Source organism: Setaria viridis, chromosome 8 (genome assembly GCF_005286985.2).
Source record: "Setaria viridis chromosome 8, Setaria_viridis_v4.0, whole genome shotgun sequence".
Classification (NCBI taxonomy): Eukaryota; Viridiplantae; Streptophyta; class Magnoliopsida; order Poales; family Poaceae; genus Setaria; species Setaria viridis.
Genome location: NC_048270.2, coordinates 25,389,018 through 25,411,323, shown reverse-complemented (window position 1 = coordinate 25,411,323; position 22,306 = coordinate 25,389,018). Strand labels below are relative to the sequence as shown.

The 22,306-nt window shown below is 45.3% G+C and overlaps 1 protein-coding gene and 1 non-coding gene across 2 annotated transcripts; one reads left to right on the top strand and one right to left on the bottom strand.

Annotated features, from left to right (window-relative positions):
* Positions 1-14,351: 14,351 nt before the first annotated feature.
* On the bottom strand, positions 14,352-15,069 carry LOC140223649 (oryzain alpha chain-like). Its single transcript, XM_072295709.1, has one exon. The coding sequence runs from the start codon at positions 14,969-14,971 to the stop codon at positions 14,588-14,590; it is 384 nt and encodes a 127-aa protein (XP_072151810.1). The 5' UTR covers positions 14,972-15,069; the 3' UTR covers positions 14,352-14,587.
* A 2,373-nt stretch (positions 15,070-17,442) lies between these two features.
* Positions 17,443-19,193, top strand: LOC117833680 (uncharacterized). Its single transcript, XR_011898945.1, has 3 exons — positions 17,443-17,610; positions 18,231-18,453; positions 18,555-19,193. It is a non-coding gene; the product is annotated as an uncharacterized protein (transcript).
* Positions 19,194-22,306: the final 3,113 nt, after the last annotated feature.

The window sequence follows — 22,306 nt, the reverse complement described above, 5'->3', positions numbered from 1 at the left end:
AAAAATTCCTTTGAGTGGTCATCCAAACAAGATCAAGCCTTTGCAAAATTGAAGACCATCATGTCTAATCCACCTGTTCTGGCTCTACCTGATTTCTCTCAACCTTTTATATTGGAAGCTGATGCTAGTGGCACTGGCATTGGGGCTGTGTTGATGCAGAATGGCAGGCCTCTCTCTTTTCTTAGCAAGACTCTGGGACCTTAAAGCTGCAGCTTTGTTCACATATGAAAAGGAAGCAATGTCTATTTTGGAGGCTTTAAAGAAATGGAAGCATTATTTGGCCAGCACTGCGGTGATAATCAGAACAGACCAGCAAAGCTTGAAGTATATTCATGAGCAAAGATTACTTGCGGGAATTCAGCACAAGTTATTTGTGAAATAGCTGGGTTACAACTATCATCAGATTAGGATGTAGGAATCTGATATACATAAGACTGCATTCACAACACATGTTGGTCACTTTGAATATTTGGTAATGCCTTTTGGACTCACAAATGCTCCAGCAACTTTTCAAACATTGATGAATAATGTGTTGGCAGACTTTTTAAGGAAATTCGCCTCGGTGTTCTTTGATGACATCTTAAATTATAGCACTTCCATGCAAGACCATGTTGATCATTTGAGAGCTGTTCTAGCAGTGTTAAGAGAAAATAAACTACACGCTAAGTTCTCCAAATGTACTTTTGCTCAATCTGAAGTAGACTACTTGGGACATGTTATTAGCAAGGCTGGAGTAGCTACAGACTCTTCAAAGATAATCATTATTCAAAAGTGGCCCACACCAAAGACTACTACAGAGTTGAGGGCATTTCTTGGTTTAACTGGATATTACAGGAGGTTTATCCAGGGTTATGGCATAATTTGCAGGCCTTTGTTTGATGCTTTGAAGAAAAATGCATTTGAGTGGACCTCTAAGCAAGATCAAGCCATTGCACAATTGAAGAACATCATGTCTAGTCCACCTGTTCTGGCTCTTCCTGATTTCTCCCAACCTTTTATCTTGGAAGATGATGCTAGTGGCACTGGTATAGGAGCTGTTTTGATGCAGAATGGCAGGCCCCTCTCTTTTCTTAGCAAGACTTTGGGACCTAAAGCTGCAGCCTTGTCCACATATGAAAAGGAAGCAATGGCTATTTTGGAGGCTTTAAAAAAGTGGAAGCATTACTTGGCCAGTACTTCTGTGATTATCAGAACTGATCAACAAAGCTTAAAGTATATTCATGAGCAAAGATTACTTGCGGGAATTCAGCACAAGTTATTTGTGAAATAGCTGGGTTACAACTATAAGATTGAGTATAAAAAGGGTAAGGAGAATAGAGCAGCAGATGCTTTATCCAGAGTTGACTTCAATCCATCAACCAATGCCATCTCTATGGTCATAGCAGCTTGGGTGGAACAAGTTATTGACAGCTATAAGGATGATCCTATTTGCCTGGACTTGATAACGAAACTGAGTTTGGACAGTCAGGCTGTCCCACACTACTCATTAACAAGTGGGGTGTTGAGATATAAGGGCAAAGTGGTGATTGGCCAACATGACTCTTTGAGGACTCAACTATTGGAAAATTTTCATAAGTCCGCCTTGGGAGGTCATTCAGGTGAAAGGGCTACTTCTTGTCAAAGATTGAAGCTGGTATTCTATTGGCCTAAGCTCCACAAAGCTGTCAAGGATTATGTCAAAGCTCGTCCCATCTGTCAAAAGAATAAGAGTGAACACACCCCTTACCTAGGATTGTTGGAACAACTCCCAGTCCCAGATATGGCCCGGACACACATATCAATGGATTTCATTGAAGGCTTACCAAAATGAAATGGTAAAGATGTCATATTAGTGGTGGTTGATAGATTCAAAAAGTACTCCCATTTTTTTACCCTTGAGTCATCCATTCACTGTTACTGACGTCATTCCCCTATTAACTGATAATGTGTTCAAGTTGCATGGACCACCAATGGTTATGGTGACTGATAGACACAGAATCTTCACAAGTCACATTTGGCAATCACTTTTCAAATCAATGGGCATCAAATTACATTTAAGTTCAGCATATCATCCACAAACTGATGGACAAACTGAAAGAGTAAATCAGTGCTTGGAAAACTATCTTAGGTGCATGTGTTTCACTGCTCCTAGAAGGTGGTTCTATTGTCTCTCATCAGCTGAGTGGTGGTACAATACATCTTATCACACATCTCTCAACATGACTCCCTTCCAAGCTTTGTATGGCTTTCCTCCTCCGATGGTGGCAGAAGTGGTTTTGCCAGATTGCCCCAATGACAATGCCAGGGAAATTCTGCATAATAGACAATTGGCTAACCAACTCATCAGAGACAATCTTGCAAAACCCCAAGCTAGAATTAAACATCAGGCTGACAAACACAGATCTGAAAGCGAATTGGAAATTGGCTCTATGGTTTATTTGAAGCTGCATTCTAATTATTATGGACCATTTAGAGTCCTAGAAAATATTGGTAATACAGCATACAAGTTACTCTTACCGGACAACTGCACATTACATCCACTGTTTCATGTCAGCCAACTCAAAAAGCATATTGGTCCAACAGTAGTGCCAACACCTGATTTGCCGCTGGTAGATGAAAAGGGAATCATCAAAGTAGCACCAGAGGCAATTTTGGAAAGGAGAATGATCCCAAGAAACAAAGAACCTGTTGTGCAGTGGCTGATTCAGTGGACCAATCTACCATCCTCATAAGGAACTTGGGAAGATGCAGCCTTCATTCGCCGGGTGTTTCCTTCTTTTCATCCTTGAGGACAAGGATCTTAAGGGGGGGGCAGGCAGTTGTCATGATACTGAAACCTTCAGACTTTTCCATCAGGATACTGAAGCCTTCAGACTACTCCATCGCCATTCAGAGTACTTCTCTGTAAAAACTGAATCGCTGTGTAATAGCTAACAGGGGTTGAACCTGGTCATTATCGAAGAACACAGACCCTAGTTTATCCCTCGGGTAGCAGTAGTATCTGCAGATTCCTCCTGTAAGTGAAAGAGCTGCTGTTCCTCGTCAGTTTCCCCTTTCCCCTTTTGAATCTACCTGCGTTCTTGCTGTTTTGGCTGTTTCTTTTGCTTCTATCTTCGATCCCTGTCAGTAACTCCATCATGGTTATAAATATTGGGGGAAAGTTACCCCTGCCCATTACGCTTTCATTTGCATCTGTTCGTTGCTCAGGCCAGAAAAAACCCTAGCTCTCAGCGCCGCCGCCGTTGCATCTTTAGATCGCCAGCGCCGCTGCCTCTTCCATCGCCTGCGCCGCCTCCGCTTGCTCCCCAAGGCAGGAATCAGGATGGGGAGAAAGCTTGAGAGCTCGAAGAAGGGGACCAAGGAGGCATCCAAGAAGGAGTCTTCGAGGAAAGGGAAAGAGCCCCAGCTGCCAGCCCCAAAGCGTGGAAAGACCGATCAAACTGCGCCGCCAAACCAGGCGATGGCCTGGAAACGATCCACTATGAAGGACACGGAGATCCAGGCGCTGGTCGATGCCAAATTGCTACAAGAGCAGGTAGTCGCGGGATGGAGGTGTTCCTTCGGCAATCCTTGGATGTTCGAAACACACCCCGATGAGACGGTAGTCTTTGCTCGATTCGTGGAGCGTGGGCTTGCTCTTCCAACATCTGACTTCTTCCGGGGCCTATTGGATTACTATTCTTTGCAACTTGTCCATCTGAATCCCAATGGCATTTTGCATATCTCCATATTTGTTCATCTGTGCAAAGCTTTTTTGGGGGTGGGGCCCCATTTCAATCTTTTTCGCAAGATTTTTCATCTGAAGCCACAGCCTAGTGAGGACGACATGCAAGTTATTGGTGGTGCTGGCTTCCAGATCCGAGAACAGTACTCGGATCTGTATTTGAAATACGAGCTGGTGTCATCTCATGGCAGTTGGAAGGAGAAATGGTTTTATATTGAAGACCACAAGCCATCTCTGCCCAAGATAACTGGTCATCGCCCAACATACAGTAGTCGGTGGCTTGATGAACCGACAACTGCTGAGAGTATTCAAATACCCGATCTGCTGAAGAAGATTGCTGATCTGAAGGAGCAAGGCGTGACAGGAGTAGCCGTTGCTCGCAGTTTTCTGAAAAGACGTGTGCAGCCATTGCAGCTTTGGAAAACTCCCGGGTATGAGTACTCTGGACTCGACGATCCTTCACGGATGTCATCCGAAGATATTTCAGATGAAGAGGTGGGGGTTCGTCTGAGCCGAATGTTCAGAGAGCTTGACGATACACCCGTAGCGGTCGAGGAGTTCAACAAGTCGAACAAGCCAAATGAAGTAAGTTCTCATCACTTGCTGCGCTTCAAGTACTCGTAATCTCTTGGTCTCTTGTTTTCCGACTTGTTTATTTTTTTGCAGGCTAATGTACTTCTTTATTATTCACCTCCTCCTCCCCCCGGTGCGGATGATGCAAAAAATGCAATGCGAGTACACTTACTGCGATTGCTTGGGGATCCTTCAGAAGGGGAGGAGGAGGATGAAATCGAGTCTTTTAGAGACTTTGATTCTGATGCTGATGCTGATGATGACTTTGTGATGCAGCCGCGGGGTTCTAAGGAAGGCAAATCGTCTTCTGACGCCTCAAAACGGCCTTCAGAGGGTGATGATACTGATGAGCACTTGGTCCCGCTGCCGAAAAAGCATCGGACCACGATGCCTAAGCAGCACGCTCGACGCGACCTCCACATCTTCAACGCTGCACCCCCGATGGTAATAAACCTTTGCGGAAGGGCAAATTGTGGAGTTACGAGTACATTCCGACTTGTCTTGCGTAGTCGCGATTGCTTATCTTAATTTTTTTCCTTCGTAGACAACTGATGAAGTAGTTGAAGATGTTGAGGCGGCTGCTGATGCAGTGTTTGACGCCGCTGAAATGACTATCCACAAAGTAGTCGAGACAGCGGAAGCAGCAGCTGGCAATGCAGATGTCATGACGGAGATGGCTACTAGTGACCCATCATGCAGTTGTCGAAATGGAGGTGGCGACTGATAGTGTGGCTGGTTCGGCAGAGACGAACATGAGTGAGGTGGTAAAAACGCCGGAGGCAGTGTCAGACGCCACACTGCCTGAAGCTTCCGTTGGCGGTGAGTACGCGAGTAGTAGTAGAAGTCGCGTGGCCGCCGTTGCTGAACTAATTGCTGCAGGTATTGGCGACAATCTGGAGAATCCACCACCTGCCCCGATGAATATACCAGCCCCCAGCATCGTGCCGAAGACCTTGATGGGGAAACGTTCCCTGGTCCCTCGTCGGTCGACCAAGTGAGTACCCTCGCAATTGCTGAGTATTGGTTTGATGTCGAGTAGTTGTTCTCTGACTCTTATGTCTTGTTGTGTGCAGGACATCTTCAAATGTTGACCCTAGAGTGGTGAGCACCGAAACAGCTGCTGATAGCGGAGGCCACTCAACCGCGGAGCCCGCTTCTGCGCCTGTTATCGTGCTGTGAGAGGAGAACCCAGCGCCCGCCGCGGATCCCAGTGCTACATCTCTGGCGGCTGCTTTATTGCAGGATGTGGTCGTCGCTCTTCAAGATGTGGCGCCGGTAGTCTCCCAGAATTCTACTCCCGAGCTGCTACCTGAAGCCGCATCGGCTTAAGGACCTTCTGAAGCCCCCAAGATTGAGGAGCGCCGGCGGACTTCGGAATTCTTGAAGAAGTATGATGGTGCCTTGGCGTCGTTCGAAGTTGAACGACGGGAGTATGAAGGAGAGAAAGCGCGCGTTGTACTCGTGTTTTCGATCCATAGCTTGTATGTAGTATGTAGCCTGCTTCTTGACCGCCTATTGCTTTGGTGCAGAGTTGAAAAGCCAGGAGACTTTGCTGAAAAACACGATCACCGATTGGAAGAACGCATACTGCCGGCAGTCGGAGGAGCTTGAAGAACTCAAGGCTCGGCTGGAGAAGGTTGAGCGTGACTTGGAGAAGGAATCCAAGATGCGCCAAGATGGTAAGGTCGGTCTAGTCAGGGCTATGACCACCATCAAGGAGCTGTCAGACGCGGCGCAACTCGTGGCGGACCTAGTGGAGCCCCCTGCGGACGGAGTAGAGCCCCGTCCTTTAATCGACAGGATCAGGGATGCGCCGGGGAAGATAACCAGCTTGATCCAGGGCATGGCGAAATCCATATCCAAGCATCTGTTAGGATTCGTCAAGTCCTTCTATCCCAAAGCAGATCTTTCCCTGGTTGCGGAAGGTGTTGCTGCAGATTGTTTGGATGAAACGTATAAGCAATACTTGGAGGAGTTAGACCCCATAGCCGAGGAGGTAGCCAAGTTCGTTAACTTGCAGTAGTCTTAGGCTCCCTTCGGTTGTAATCGCTCCTGAACTTGTATCTCTATACAATGATCTTTTGGGAGAATTTTGCCTTTTGATTTCCCACTAGTTCACTTGTGAGAGTACTTTCTTCTGCTGACTTGATCAGGAATCGCATCTTTGAGTTGTTATCGTACTCGATTGATGAGTGGTCTGCAGAAGTTATCGCTTGTTTCTCGTAGTCCAAGTAGTCGTCCCTTTGGTCATGCATTATTGTGGGCGTACTGTGTAGGACACGCAAGGAAACTGTGCGTTGGTCCTTTGGGCTGGAGCAGAAGCACTGATGTAATATCCTGCAAGATTTGTTAATATGAAAAATGCATGTATGAAATAAGTAGTCGAAACGAGTAGACTTGGGTACTCTTATGTCGACTTGTTGGCTGCTTGTGCCATTGGTCCATTTTCTGCGAACTTTTGAAGTGTAGGCTTGTGTCTGGGAGCTGTATAGCTCATGTTGCTGCTGACCCGCTGTTTGCCGGCCGCTAGGTGAGTTGAGAAACCCGAGTAGACTTGTGAGTACAAGTCGTACTAGGGAGTGTGAGCCCGGAGAGCTGAAAAGCTCAAGGTTTGAGCTGACTCGCCTTTGCGAGCCACTCGATGAGTTGAGTAACCCGAGCCGTTACATGACTAGTTCCAGGAGGTACAAGGGTCTTCTCAACTTTGACCGTTGAGCTTATGCCAATTTGGAAGGAAAACGATATCCCATGGATAATGGCAAAATTTTCGCCGTTGTGCGGAAATACCGATCCATTGCTCCGGTAACTTTCATGATACTGAAGCCTTCAGACTACTCCATCAGGATACTGAAGCCTTCAGACTACTCCATCGCCATACAGAGTACTTCTCTGTAAAAACTGAATCGCTATGTAATAGCTAACAGGGGTTGAACCGGGTCATTATCGAAGAACTCAGACCCTAGTTTATCCCTCGAGTAGCAGTAGTTCTAGCGCCGCCGCTATGGCTGGCTTACTATGTATCTGAAGATTCCTCCTGTAAGTGAAAGAGCCGCTGTTCCTCGTCAGTTTCCCCTTTCCCCTTTTGAATCTGCCTTCTTGCTGTTTTTGCTGTTTCTTTTGCTTCTATCTTCGATCCCATTCAATTGGTACCAGAGCCATCGATCCTTGACCCAAATCCCACCCATGCCACCCAAATTTCAACCAAATCCCAACCATCAACCCAAATTCAGGCCAACACCCAATCTTTCCCTACACAATCGGTAAATTTACTCAGGCTAGGGTTCCGAGACAGTGTTCTTGTGTAAAATTCCGGAACCCCGAGTGAAATTTCACCGAGGAGGCGTTGGAGGAAGGTTACTCTTTGGTTTGGGTTGCAAGGCCTGTCCTTGTGTAAAATCCCTCGGCCAAATCCGTAACCTTGGCGGCGGTGACATTCTTGGTGGATCTATTTGGGGAGAGCATTTGCTTGAACTGAATTCACCAAGCAGGAGAAGATGGTGCTTAAGGACAGCATGGGTACTTCAACATATGCTTCGGCTGAAGAAGTTGAGAAGCTCAGAGCACTGGTTGACAATTTTATTCACAAGCAAGAGGATCAGAACAAGACATTGGAGTCCTCCCTGGATAAAATCTTGTCAAGTTTAAGCATGCCGACAACTGAGGGAGACCCTTCCTGCACAGAAGATAAAGGATCTAATTACAAAGGTAAAAATGCTTCTCCATCTCCTCAAATGGTGGCTAACAAATCTGTTCACATGGGCAACAATTTTATGACAAGTCAGCAGCACTTTTACACCCCACCACCTGAAGGCACAACTCAAATGCGTCAATTTGGTAATATTGTTTGGCCAACAATGGGTCAGAAAGGGGTAGCTGATCCTGTGGATGCTGATTGTCCTTGGACAGAAAAAGAGCTGTAGGAATTTTACAATCAAGCTAATATTCCTTTTGATGCTGAACAAGATCAAAATCACTATGAGACTTTTCCCACACAACAGCAAGCCCCACATCAATGCCAGTTTGGCCAAATTCCAATTTCGGCAAACACCTACAATCAGCAGCAGCACTCTACATCTCATTCCCCCTTTGTTAATCAGCTACACATGCAACAAAAGTTAATAGCTAAAGGTCCAAAGCTTGCTTTCCCTGAGTTTGATGGAACTGATCCTGATGGCTGGATTAGGAAATCTGAAAAATATTTTGAGCTGGTGGGAATTCCAAATGAACACAGAGTTCAAATTGCTGTTATGTATATGGTGGGCAGAGCTGAATTTTGGTGGAGAGGAAGTGGCTGCAACGCAAATACACTACTTTGGCACCATTTTTGCAGGATGCTTAGTGACAGGTTAATGAGGAGTCTTCTTATGAAGTGATTGCCAGGTTTCATGGTTTAAAGCATACCACCTCTGTCGAAGACTATGTTGCCAAGTTTCAAGAATTGATGGCATTAGTAAAAAGGGACAATCCTTCTCTTCCGGAGTTCTATTTCATTACAAGCTTTGTGTCAGGCTTACAAGAGCCAATTCATCCTCCAGTTAGGAAACAACAACCTTTCGGAGCCAACTTCAAACCACCAAGGGTTTGGACTAAGAATCCTAAAGAGAAAGAAAGCGTTCAAAGCAATATTGCTGGACTTAAGGCTGCTAGAAAATGTTTCGAGTGCAAAGAACCCTGGGTACCTGGCCATGCAAAAGTTTGTAAAGGCAAGCACATTTTCTCAGGGGTGTGGATGGAAAAAGATGGAAAAGAAGAAATGGCTTTAGTTGAAGATGGAGAAACTTCAGATGGAGGAGAATATCAAGGTGCTGAACAAATCCCTAAAGTTCAAATATCAATGCATGCTTTGGCTGGTATATCTTCACAGGCAAGAACATTTACATTGAGACTGCAACTGGGGAGCGTTTTTGCTACTGCTTTGGTGGATAGTGGTAGTGATGTCTCTTTTGTTAATGCTAAATTTGCCCTGAAACAGAATCTGCCAATTTCAGAAATTGACAAGGTTAAGGTGGCAGCAGCCAATGGTATTGAAATGTTGAGTTCTTCTGCTTGCATAGCATGTCCCTTTGGAGAGATTCTGTTGGTGATGTGGTATGAAAAATAATGCTCATGAAACTCTCCAGGAAACTCTCACTGAGAGTGGCCTAAGCCCATAAGCCCCTTTAAGAGGTGCTTATGAGGCATATTTCCTGTGGGCCCCACCAGGAAAACAGCACTTTCCAACCCCTACCCCTCCACAACCCTATCCCGGACATTAATGATGGGCACATAGGTCATTAGCTACTACAGAGACTTAAGGCCCGTTTGGTTTCCCCGACTAAATTTTTAGTTCATGTCACATCAAATGTTTGGTTACTAATTAGGAGTATTAAACATAGACTAATTATAAAACTAATTGCATAAGTCGTGGCTGATTCACGAGACGAATCTATTAAGCCTAATTAGTTCATGATTTGACAATGTGGTGCTACAGTAAACATGTGCTAATGATGGATTAATTAGGCTTAATAGATTCGTCTCGCGATTTAGCCTCCATCTGTGTAATTAGTTTTTCAATTAGCTCATGCTTACTCCTCCTAATTAGCATCCGAAGATTTGATGTGATACTCCTAAACTTTAGTTCATGCATCAAACAGCCCTTAAGTAAAAGCACGCTAACGACTCCATTGATTCGATTTAAGTATAGTACTACTCGGTAAATGGTAGGGCGGGGTCATTATGACGCCAGGCAATCCGACCGTTGCAATCACGATAGACACAAGTATAGATGGCTAGATGGGCCAACCGGCCCTAGCACGATCCAGCACGACACGAAACAAATCGACAGTATCAAGCACGAAGCCTTTTTCGTGCCGTGTCGTGTCATTCCATCGTGCCTAACTGCTAGCCCATGCCCGACACGAAGATCCTTTTTTGTGTCGTGGCAGCACGACAAGCACAGTAGTGCTAGCCAGGCACGACCAAGCAAATGGCATATCAATCACTCAAAAAAAAACTTGTACATGCATAATATTTCATTGAAGAGTTGAGAAGAATCATAAATTCATCACAAATTCACATGCATTGTAAACACTCAGAGCTCTAGTCCCTCAACGGCTTCGAGACGGCGGACGTGATGACCTGCACAAAGAAAGGTCAAAGAAGTTTAAAAAATTGGCCTCACCCGTTGGATCGGAGCAAGAAACAGTTAGGGTTAGAGGTTGAAGCTCTCACCGACGGTTTCGGAGCACCAGAGCGGCCGGCGAGGTCGACGAACAACGGATCTAGCAAGGACACGACGAGAGCGGTCGGAGAGTGGATCTAGTCATCTAGATCTAGAGAGGTGCGAGAGGGTGAGAGAGAGGCGGAGAGCGACAAGAGTCGAGGGAGGAGGTGACATGAGAGAGGAGTAGGCGGCCCAGGGAGCCGGGAGGGCTAGTGTTTTTGGTCGGAGCGGCGGCCGACGCCGGCTTCCGGTCACCGGAGAGGGAGGAGATGAGAGGGCGAGAGAGAGTCGAGGCGAGGGATTGAGGGAGGCGGCGATGGGAGATGGAGGGAGGCTAGGGTTTCTAGCCTGGTCGGGGGACGCGACCAGCTTATATAGCCCCCTCCCTAATGGTCGGGAGGGACCTGATCCAACGATCGGGAGGGGTGGCCGGGGTTGCCGAGCCACTATCGGGCTGACCCTAAATTCGGGCCAGGCTTGTGATGGGCCATCGTGGCATGGTCGTGGCCCAGGCCCTGGCCCAACCATAGGGCTGAGCTTTTAGGGCTAGGCCTCGAGCCGTCCAGTGGGCCTAGCCCATCTGACCATCTATAAACACGAGACGAGGCGATCGCGAGCACATCCGGTTGCTTGCTCTCATCGATTCAATCGCACTGCCGCTGCGGCAGCTGTAGCCTCTCTGCATTGCAGGGACACTCTAGTCTAGTCTTCGGGGGCATTTGGATCCTTAGGCTAAAGTTTAGGGGATGTCACATTGAATGTTCGGATGCTAATTAGGAGGACTAAACCTGAGCTAATTGTAAAACTAATTGCAGAAGTCGTGACTAATTTACGAGATGAATCTATTAAGCCTAGTTAATCCATCATTAGCACATATTTACTGTAACACCACATTGTCAAATTATGAACTAATTGGACTTAATAGATTCGTCTCGCAAATTAATTTTTATATATGCAATTAATTTTGTAATTAATCTATATTTAATACTCCGGCTTGTTAACAAACGTTCGATGTGACGAGGCAACGGCAGCTCAGCGCCTCAGCCCAACCCCCTTCTTGCCCTTCTCCGACTGCTACCGAGCTCTAGTCGTCGCCACCGCTAGCGCGAGGCCACCTCCTCTCCTCCCTCCACCTAGCCAAGCAACTCCGTCCGCCATGCCGGGCCTCGCCGCCAACGACAGCTCGCCCCCGGCGGCCCTGCCGCCTCTCGTCGCCGCTTCCCCGGCGGGCGCCGCCGTCCCCGTCCCCGTCCAGGCGTCCACCTCCTAGCGCGCCAAGCCCAAGAAGCCCGCGCCCGCGGCGCTGGGCCCCGAGGCCGACGAGTCGCTCGACAACCTATCTGGGGCCCTTCCTCCTCAAGCAGGCGCGCGACGCCATGGTCTCCGGGGAGGGCGGCGGCGCCGCGCGCGCTCGAGGATCAGTTATAAACTCACCAAGGAAGTGATGCGGTTGAAGTAAGGATCAGTTATTGTGTTCTCTAGAGAGTAATTCTTCAAGCAAATTGGACACTGCCACTACAAGCAAGGAAACAAAGCTTTAAATAGAGAACATGAGGTAATGTTGAATTAATACTCTCAAGAAGATGAGGTAAAGCTGCATTAATATGGTCAAAGTAGTCGAACCTTCCGGAACGTTGATTTATTTCAATAAAAGCTTCTAAATCAAAACAACCCATATGAGCACAGGGCTTGAACCTATCAGCAATCTGGATCCTTGAAGCAGTCATCTGTCATGAGATAGAAACAGATTTTATCAAGGAAGGCATGCTTTGCAGAACGGGCCATAAAAGTGGTTATCTCCGAAGTAGTGCAAAGAATACTATGCATCAAATATTTTGTTCCAAAGCTAAGAGTCACAGAAAAGCATGTGGATTAAGAAAATATGTAAGCCTAAAGGGTCATGAGCTTACAGCTGCAAGGTAGAGAATAATTTTGGTGGCTAATGCTACTAATCCAATGAACTTTTCATTGGAACAATATTTCAATGGATAATTTCTCAGGTCTAATAGACATCAAATAAATTATTCAATTTAAAATGCACTCATTAATAAGGATCTAAAGCATGAACTATAGCCAGAGTGCTTACAGGGCATCGAAGATTCACAGAGACAGAATCAGCCACAACTTCAATGTCACGATCACTGTCCGCATTATTTGCCTCAGTTCCACCACCAACACAGCGACGGACACGAGCAAGGGCATCATCAAACTTCTCACCGACTTGTTCCATTGGCACCAAATTTAGGACCTGTCCGCTATCAAAGTTTTATAAAAAAGAAATATAAACAATAAAACAGGGTTCCAGATTCAGGTGTTCAGCACTTTCTAGGTATCAGCTTGCTGCAGTAGCTGCTAAGAGAAACAACCATTTTATGATCTTTTCCTGAAAAGTCTTGGGGAAACATTACTCTTTGACTAGTTTTTTTCACTACAAAACACAAATCCTAGCAAGGACTAGCAAGAATCATGAACAAAAACTATGCATGTTGCAGAAATATCATGTATAATAAAAATGAAGCGATCAAGTTCATATTGTTGCTTAAGAGTTAAGACTTGCTATTTCAATATGGTTATCCAAAGTACAATTATCTCATGTTTCTTTGTATAAATAACACAAGGATGAAACAATGGATAACTCACCCATCTGCTGCTATGGTAGAAGGTCCTATTAATACAGGAAGTAACAGACTGTTGATGGTGACCCAGAAACTGCAGGTTACAGTAGGAAACTATGTCAGAAATAATAGGCTATCTAATATTAGGAGTACGCAAAGAATGCTTGTAAACTAAACAAGTAGAACAAGGAGGCACGCAAAAAGGTGGAAAAGGAATGCATGCAAAAGATACAAATCGATCAAGTCTTAAGTTGTGGGGCAAGGAGATTTTCATAAATGATTGATGCCACAGAACAACCAACACAGACTAATGCCATAAGATTGCAAACTAAAAGCGGGTGATCACAGGACTAGTGAGTAACTCGACCTTGTTGAGCTCAGGACAATACTGAAGCTTAGAAGGACTTACGGATCAGCCCTGCTAATTCGGCACATTTCACAATAGAAGCAGGAAGGTAAGGCAGGAGAAATACTGCCTGCAGACTTCTCATTCTCGGGTTTGACAACACACCCAACATGTTGCCGTACGTTGCACAGTGGATCAACACACTACAAGGAGCAAACAAATGATCAATGGCAACAGAAGTAAGAGGAAGATGAATATCTCATCAAGAACAAAAAGGAAGAAAGCTACAAAGTTTTGGACAAAGCAAGTAGTGCTACATTTCATAACAAACTCAGAACATCATGGCCACAACCAAGGGTCCATGCCCCAATTATAAAACGGAAAGACTGAAAGCGTGATCTAGACAATCAACTACTTTGATGTTGAAGAATATAAACAATAAGATGCTTTGGTGATTCCTAATACAACTTGTGCAGTGACCTGGATCCTGGATCAACAACAAAAATCTGAAATCTTACTGGTTTAGCTACAGGACATAAAAGACTATCAAACAGTTGGAAATTCATATTTACCATGAGAATTATACCTTAATCATGGGATCATTGGGCTTGGAGTTACCACAAGGGCAGCGGACCTTGAAATTCAACTCAGCAGAATTATCTGGTTTCTTTTTAGGTTTAACACTGTGTCCTGACTCAACGTGGCTTCTTGAGGTTGCAACAGTCCATGCAGTGTCTTGCATTTTCCTGAAAACAGAAGGCAAAAAACGGCAACAAATATTTCGAAGCGAAGGGAGTACTATGGGGGGTGTTTGGGACTGCTCCGCTCCATGTTTTTCAGCTCCACACATGTTGTTCGAGGAAAAAGGATGAAGTTATGAAAGCACCTGCTGCACAAACTAGAGTTTTTTGTGGAGCTGCTCCACTGTGGAGTTTGTGGAGCAGTCCCAAACACCGCCTATATTGATAGAAGATTTACTTGTATCTTGCACCATGGCGAAAACACAGCTGACGAACTATCTTTCTCACTTCCTTGTAGAAACACATATTTTCATCTCAATTTTATTACATAAGCAACAGATAGATGTGGGATATTCAGATCCACACGCGCTTCGATCATCTCTCTCCAGGATTGTGGCCATCTCTATTTCAGTTCTGTGGCAACGCTTGTGGCCGAGGACCTGGAAATTCCATGGGCACGCAACCGCCTTTGTACATTGAGTCGAGCTCCTCGTCGGTGAGGTCACTGAAGCTGTTGAGCCCCACGTGGTAGAGAAGCCCGTCGGCGTCGGCAGTGGCGTGTTTCTTGCCGTAGCGGCGGAGGTTTTCCTTGAACACCGCGTACCGGTGCTCCTCCTCGTCGATGGAGCTGTAGGTCTTCTTTTTCTCGGCCATCCAGTCCCTGAACACCCTGCGGGTCTCCACCTCCTCGCTCCTCTTACCGTACGCTACGGCCGACATGTACGCCACCGCTAGCGACGACACCAGCAGCAGCTGCGCCGCCGCCGCCATGAGAGCCGTGGACCTCCTCATCCCGGCAACCTAGGCCGGCGGCGGGGGAGATCTGTGGTGGATCGCTAGCTTCTCCGTGTGGAAGAGGAGGGGATGGGGGAGTGCTTGGGTCCGGTGACGGCAGCCGGGTAGGTGGTTTCTGGAACGCGTTTGTCCTAATCTATACCTGTACCTATATATCTTTATCTCTTCACCTATTATTAAAGCAAGTAACGTCTCTGACTGAATTCCATTTCGAGGTTGAGTTCATCTTGAAACTGCATTTGCTTCCTAATTAAACTGAGACTAAATCATAATATTAAAAAAACGAAAGACTCCACAGAACATGAATGAATTCAGGTACATCACATCAGGCTTATATGTGCCGGTATCATACCAGTTTCAAGATTCTTGCTAAGCCCTTATTGTTGCAACATATCCAGTTTCTTCTAAGGTTTCTTAAATTGCTCAAGTTCCTGCTCAACGCTTCTTGTCTAGCTCCGGTCTAGCACTTGTACCAGTCGCCTACCAGATCACGGCTTTGCTCCAATTCTTGCAGTCTCTCCAATTATGCAATCCTCTCCTAAATTGGGGCTTTTCTTCACTTCAGCACTTCCCCTCGCAGTGGATTCCACTAGGTTCTTAACCTCTTCCCAATTCTTAAACTGAAACCTGCGATGTCTAATCCAACTCGGCACCTAACCAGCTTGTCAGCATCGTAAGTTTGCCTCAACATTCCCCCTAGAAATAGAATAAGAATGTAAATCTACTTTCATTTATTTATTTATTTATTAGGGATGAGACTTTTTTTTTCTAGAACTAGAATAAGTAAGTATGCTCTGGAGTAAAAGGATTCGAACCTTTGCATGCCGGTACCAGAAACCGATGCCTTACCACTTGGCTATACTCCAAACGGTCGGTTCCTGGGGAGAGGGGGAAGGGAGAAGCAGGGCTCGAAGAAAACGAGCAGTGCAAGGACGCGGGGATATAGCAAGTAAGCTGCAAGGTTTTCCCTTTAGGACCGGTTTGCTTTTCGAACGTCGCCCTTATTTTTCAAAAAAAACCCTGATATTTCGTGAAATCAACCCGCAGTCCAATCTGAAGATAGAGGGGCTCGTGTGAAAAAATAGAGGGGGTTTAGTGAAAAATGCTTCTCCTTCCTCCGAAACAGGGAGACGAAAAAGGGGATCGGGGGATGGGGTGCGGGCGGCGGCCGGAGCGGGGCGCCCCGCCGCTGCCCTCCCTCATCAGCGATCACGGAAGCTCCCGTCCTTCGTCTCCCCGGCCTCCGTCGCCGCCTCCTTCTCCTCCTCACCCCCCTTGGGCAGTCGCGGCCGCGGGCGAGGTCGGGGCGGAGGTGGCCGGCACGGCGGCTCCACCGCGGTTGGCGACTCCTCCCACGCCGTTCCGTTCAGCTACCCATCTCTCCGCCCGGGCTCCGCCCACTCCGAGCGGGAGGCGCAGGCGCTGGAGGTCACCATCGACACTGCCCCCGCGCCTGAAACCCTAGCCGCCGGTTCGAGGGTTAGTGGTGGCGTTCCTGAGGCGAAGGAACTAATGGTCGGAGAAATTTTCGGCCCCTCGAGGTATGGATCTGATGTATCCGAATTAGGCCGTAAAGGGAAGTTACGATTGGATGCGTATGGATATTGCAAAGGGAGTTCCAGTTCCTTGCTCAATTCGTTGAAATCGAGGGTTTTGGTGCTCGGTGTAGTATGTGATTTGGGAAGTGGGCGTTGTGAGCCTATGAGCCGGCACAAGCAGTTTGACTCCAGTATCTCACTTCCTGTTCCTCAAGAGTGGCACGCTACGGACGAGGTGGCAGGCTCTGAGTGTGATCAGCCAACAGTGGAAAAGAAGCTGAGGAGCTCTGAAGCTCTTGAGGAGCATCACCACTCCAGGTTGATTGGACCGGAGATTCTTATATCAGATGCAAACTGTGAATTTGTAACTGCAGGTTCCTATTATTCTGAAGGGCTGGGTTCAGGGATTCTTGGCCCGCTCACTTATGAAAAGAACATGGAGAAAGAAGCTGGGGTGGCATATGAACGTGGTGCTGGGCTTCATAAAGGGAATAACTGTTTGGGTGTTGTTCAATATTTGTCCTTAGCATACTGTTCCATTGATTTACTGGAGATAGTTTTGATGTTGAAACTCACAAGCATTTTATCTAATGTCCAACTGTTGTTGTTAATATTTGTGCGCCTTTTTGGTGTAGAAATTTTACCTTATTGGAAGAGACAAGAGCAGGGCTCACTGGAGGGTCTTAAAGATTGATCGGATGGAGTGTACTGAGCTGGGTGTCGAGGAGGATCCAACTATTTACACGGAGAGTGAATGCCAAGAACTGCTTTGGCGGATTCATCACGGGAATAGGTTGACTGGTGGGCTGAAATTTGTCACAAAATGCTATGGAATAGTTGGTAATGCAACATAAACTGGCACTCCCTGAACATATCAGTTGCAACTCTCTAGCTTGTCTCTTCAAATTATAACATTTAATTCTTTGCTTATTCAGGTTTTCTAAAGTTTCTTGGTCCTTATTACATGGTTGTAATAACCAGAAGGAAAGTTGGCACAATATGCGGCCATGAAATCTATTCCATTGGCAAGAGTGAAATGATCACAATTCCAAGTGTTATAGTCTGGCCCAACGTGGCTTATTCTAGGGATGAGAACAGGTCTTTTATTTTTTCAACATGTAAATATTGTGTACTGCCTGTTGTAATTCCATCAGTGGTTCTTAACAAAAATGCCAGCTTGCATTCTAGCGTACATTTTCTAGCTTTCTTATTAATTTATCTCATTGTTTACCCCTTTTTTCCCACGTATTTGAACTTTGAGCTCGTTTGGTTGCTATGTTGTGTTGAGACACAATTTTGGTGTCGATGCATCTTTCCCCCTTGTTGTACTGTTTTGCATCAAATTGCATGATGACATACTAAGCTCTCTTCATTATTTATGGGGATCCCTTATTTATGTTCCAGTAGAGCATGGACAAATCTGCATGATGTTGTTTGATTGTACAGCGATAGAGTAATATTTGTTCACATCTCTCCTATGTGTATAAATTTTCCTGTTGAGAAACAATATCCATCCAACTCATATAGCCAGTATACATAATGGGAATTCTTGCAGTTCTGAGCCTTGTGTAAGGTGTTCATGTAGTTGGAGGTATATAGAAAAGTTTCAAATTTTCTTGCTCCAGTAGCATTCTACTTGTAATATTCATTTTCAGATATACACTACAAGTTTCAAATTTTCTGAAGTGATTTATGTTCTCGTCTCTCATTTTCTGTAGATATAAGCGCCTACTTTGCTCGGTTGATCTTTCAAAGGATTTCTTCTTCAGCTACTCTTACAACATCATGCGCAGCCTTCAGAAGAACGTAACTGAGAAGAATACTGGACAGGTTGTTTATGAAACAATGTTTGTATGGAATGAATTTCTGACACGAGCAATTCGGAATCATCTCAAGAATACCAGTTGGACTGTTGCCTTAGTCCATGGATTTTTTAAACAGGTATGTTCTTTTTGGGACAACTAAGTTTAAAATTCTTTTGTTAGTGTGTTAATTGATCCCTCCTTTAAAATTCTGATTAATGAGCTTATCCGAATCACCAGTACTGTCTATTCATCATCGAAGACCACAAGTAGGGCTGCTGCTAACTCAATGCCACCCAACTAACTTAGGCGTTTCACTCCACGTCTCATGACCTGATATATAGTGAAAGCTTGAATAAAGGGTTTGCGAAGGCATGGCTTTGTATAACCTGCTGACATTTTTCAGTTTGAGCTGCTTGAGGCTTTCCAGAGTCGAACATTTGCTCGTAAGTCTCAGCAGACTGTTATTGTTTTTTTCAGTTCTTCTAATTTATCTTTTGTATGTTGCTGATACAGAGTAACATCATATAGTCTGGACAGTTTAATTGTTTTCCCCTAATGCTTAGTTATGAAATTCATTGCTATATGTTTTCTGTTTTAACATTCCTTAGCAAGTAAGTGTTGGGCACTAGATCGGGGGCAATGGAGGCCAGGACGAAGCTCTAGCAGGCTATCAGCAACCAGGACAAAGCCGCCATGGACGCCTGCGCAGAAACACCACCTTGCAATGACGGATCAAGCAGTTGCGCAAACCGCAAAGAATGCGTCAATTCTTTCGGAAGCCAACCCCGCCACTGGCACCAACGACGGGAGGCAGCAGCGAGGTGAACTGTATCAGTTTAATTTGCTTATTTTTCCTCATTGGCTTTTGTGTGCATGGTTGAAAACCACTTGGGTCGGAAATTGCGCAGACTCGGCGACTCGCCAAGTGAGGTCTTGTTATATTTTTATTTTCTCGTAGCAACGCACGGGCACTTTACTATATATGAAAAGTCCAATACTACTAAAATAAAAAAGTTACACAACACGATAAAAAATTTGGTGCACTACACGACACGATAAAAAATATCGCGCGCTAAGCAACGTCGTTTCTGTGGATCATATGTGATGAGTGTTTACTCTACATTCATATTAATTCTGTTTTTACATTTTCAGTCATGTCGCCTTATATGGACTATGATCAGTATGTCATGCTCGATGGCAATGGGAACCCTGTGGTTTTTGATGATGATGGCACATCATTGGATTCATTCAGATCAAGTCATCTGATGGTCATTCGAGCTGGTAGGACCACAACTATGCCTGGCCAGCCTCATGTTCCCATGCTCCCAGGTGAGAGGGATCCTCTAGCATCGTACAATGTTGCTACGGAGATAAGCAAGACGTTCGCACGCTCGCTTATATTGGAGTTGAGGCAGATTGAGGCTGAGGGGAAGTGTCTTGCTGCACTTGGAGAACATCATGTTCGTGTGGCACCGAACGGTAAAGTTAAGTTGAGAGGTGTTCAGATTTTGAGCAATCTGCTTCCGGCTGCCAGGCTAGCTTACCTTCAGCAGAATTATCATTCAGCTTCCACTATCATCGATGGTCTGTTTGGTCAGCGAATTCCTCCTGACATTCAACACCTTACTTATCTCATGCGCACTGACTTTGCAGTTCGTGCCATGTTTCCTATTCATGGTAGCCTTGTGCCAATGACTTCTTACCCCGCTCTCTATAAGGAGCTTCATAACTATGTCAAGTTCAAGATTCCTAAACATCATTTCCATGCTATCTTGCTAGTCCTACAGAATGTACCCAATGTTGCGAATTGGCAACAAGTAGTTAGTACCAACAGCGTACTAAGTACCACCTTGAACTTCAATCAAGGCAGTAGCTATACTATTCCCACAAACATCTATAATCAGACATGTCTTTATCCTGAACAGAAAACAGCCCTTCGCATGTTGGGAATACCAAAAGGCAATCAGATATCAATCACCCCTTACCAGATTGCCTTGATCCGGCCTCTCCGATTCTTTGATTTTAAGAGGAACCGAATTGCCCACCGTATGGAGGCTGGTTTGTGTGCGAATGGAATGACTTTGCAACGGTATTTTTCTGCTAAGGGTTTTGACATTGTGACACGCGTGAGGTTTCCCCTGGTAATCCCATATATTCAGCTGGAGCTTCAAAGGAGGGGTTTACTCAGTCAACTTGATCTGAATCCTCTTTTCAACTGATCCCTTCATCTGACTGGCTGGGTTATGCTGCAAGCCTGATCTGGTGGGGTATGTACTCAAACTTTCAATCTTTTTCATTAGAATACTTCATTATCCTATTGTGCTTTTTATATGTGCATTATAGTAAGAAAAAGATGGGCATTATGGCTTGAAAGCCAGGCAAATGAAGAAACTGTAACCTTAAGTGGAGCTTAGGAGCTGCTAATCCCGCACACTTCCCACCCTGCTGACAGGACCCCTCTGCTTTGTGCTACTTGCCTTGACCACCAACCCAGTGTACCTCCCTCTCCGCATTCCCCTTCCTGCTGCCAATTTCCCCTGCCACCAGCCAGCCTCTGTGGCTGGCTTGCCTTTGACTGCTGAATTGCCACTGGCATGTAGCATGGCAAACCACCTAGCTTTTTCCTATGCCAAAATTACCGACCATTTATATGCTTCACAAATGAAGTAGTTTAGGGGTTTATGGTTCAACTTTTAAAAAAATGGATAAAGAAAAAATATAGCATAGGAAGGTACTAATTGAAGGGACTATATGCTTCAGAGTCTGGTATATGCTTCAACTGAATGTTAGTCAAGTATGAATAGTTCTAGTGTGTAAAAGTGTAAAATATCTGATGTTGGATGTACTCCAATACATATTTGGTTATTCAAGTTTGAAGTATGGGGAATTATATTACTGTCGTCCTGAGCATGAATCTCCTCATCTTGCTCCCAGGTCAACTGGTTTCCACCACATTCTTCCATTTACCGTTTTCCCCTTTGTTACTACCAGCTGCTGACAATTTTGCACTAGAAAAGGACAAAGAAATATAAGATTAAATTGATCTTTATGATGCTTCAGATTTAAATGCCTAAATTATCGTTGTACTTATAATCCAGCCTTATATATGGTTAGGACATTAGTACAGCTTTTATTTCATAAGAAAAGAGACACAGTACTACAACAGCAAGCATGTGCTATCCTACCAACTCATTGTACAACTCATAGTGCGATATTGACAGTCTTGGTTATACCCAAATATTTGACTGCAATTTAACTTATCTGCTTGCATTTCAGGTGAACTATGTCCTTAACATGGTACTGTCACTCAATATGGTCATTGCATTTCTGGTTGCTCTCATACTTGACAACACAGTCCCTGGTGGCCGCCAAGAGCGGGGTTTGTATGTATGGTCCGAAGCAGAGGGTGCGAAGAGAGAATCCGCTTTCTTGAAAGACTATGAACTTCCTTTCAAGATTGGACGTGCGTTGTCCTGTAGCACAATTTTGGGTAGTGTGTAGGTTCGGCCAAGTTCATCAGCATCTCAAGTGAAGGGAGTGGTTAGGCATTAATCATGACTGACTATTTCGTGACCAAGCTAGTGTCCTATATTACTCCTTAGGTTAGTTATTTTGTCCTGGTGCGTATAGATTTTCAGATACTTTGAGACTGCTGTATATCATCGCTGACGGATTTTGTTATTCTGTTATTTAGCTGGTCCTAGAGAGATCAATTTGTATTCTGTGATTCTTCGGATGGAGTAGTCTGAGGGACTAGAGTCTGAGGAGTAGTCTGGTGGAGTAGTCTTCAGATGGAGTAGTCCGAGGGACTAGATCCTGTGGAGTAGTCTTCAGATGGACTAGCCTGAGGGACTAGTCTGATGGAGTAGTCTTCAGCATCCTGACAGTTTCTTCTCTGGTTCTTCGAGTATGCGGCGTTGGAAACCTCCAATGCCGTCAGCGATGCAGCGGTGTTGGAAACCTAACTGGCGCGCCAGCTGTCGGTGTTT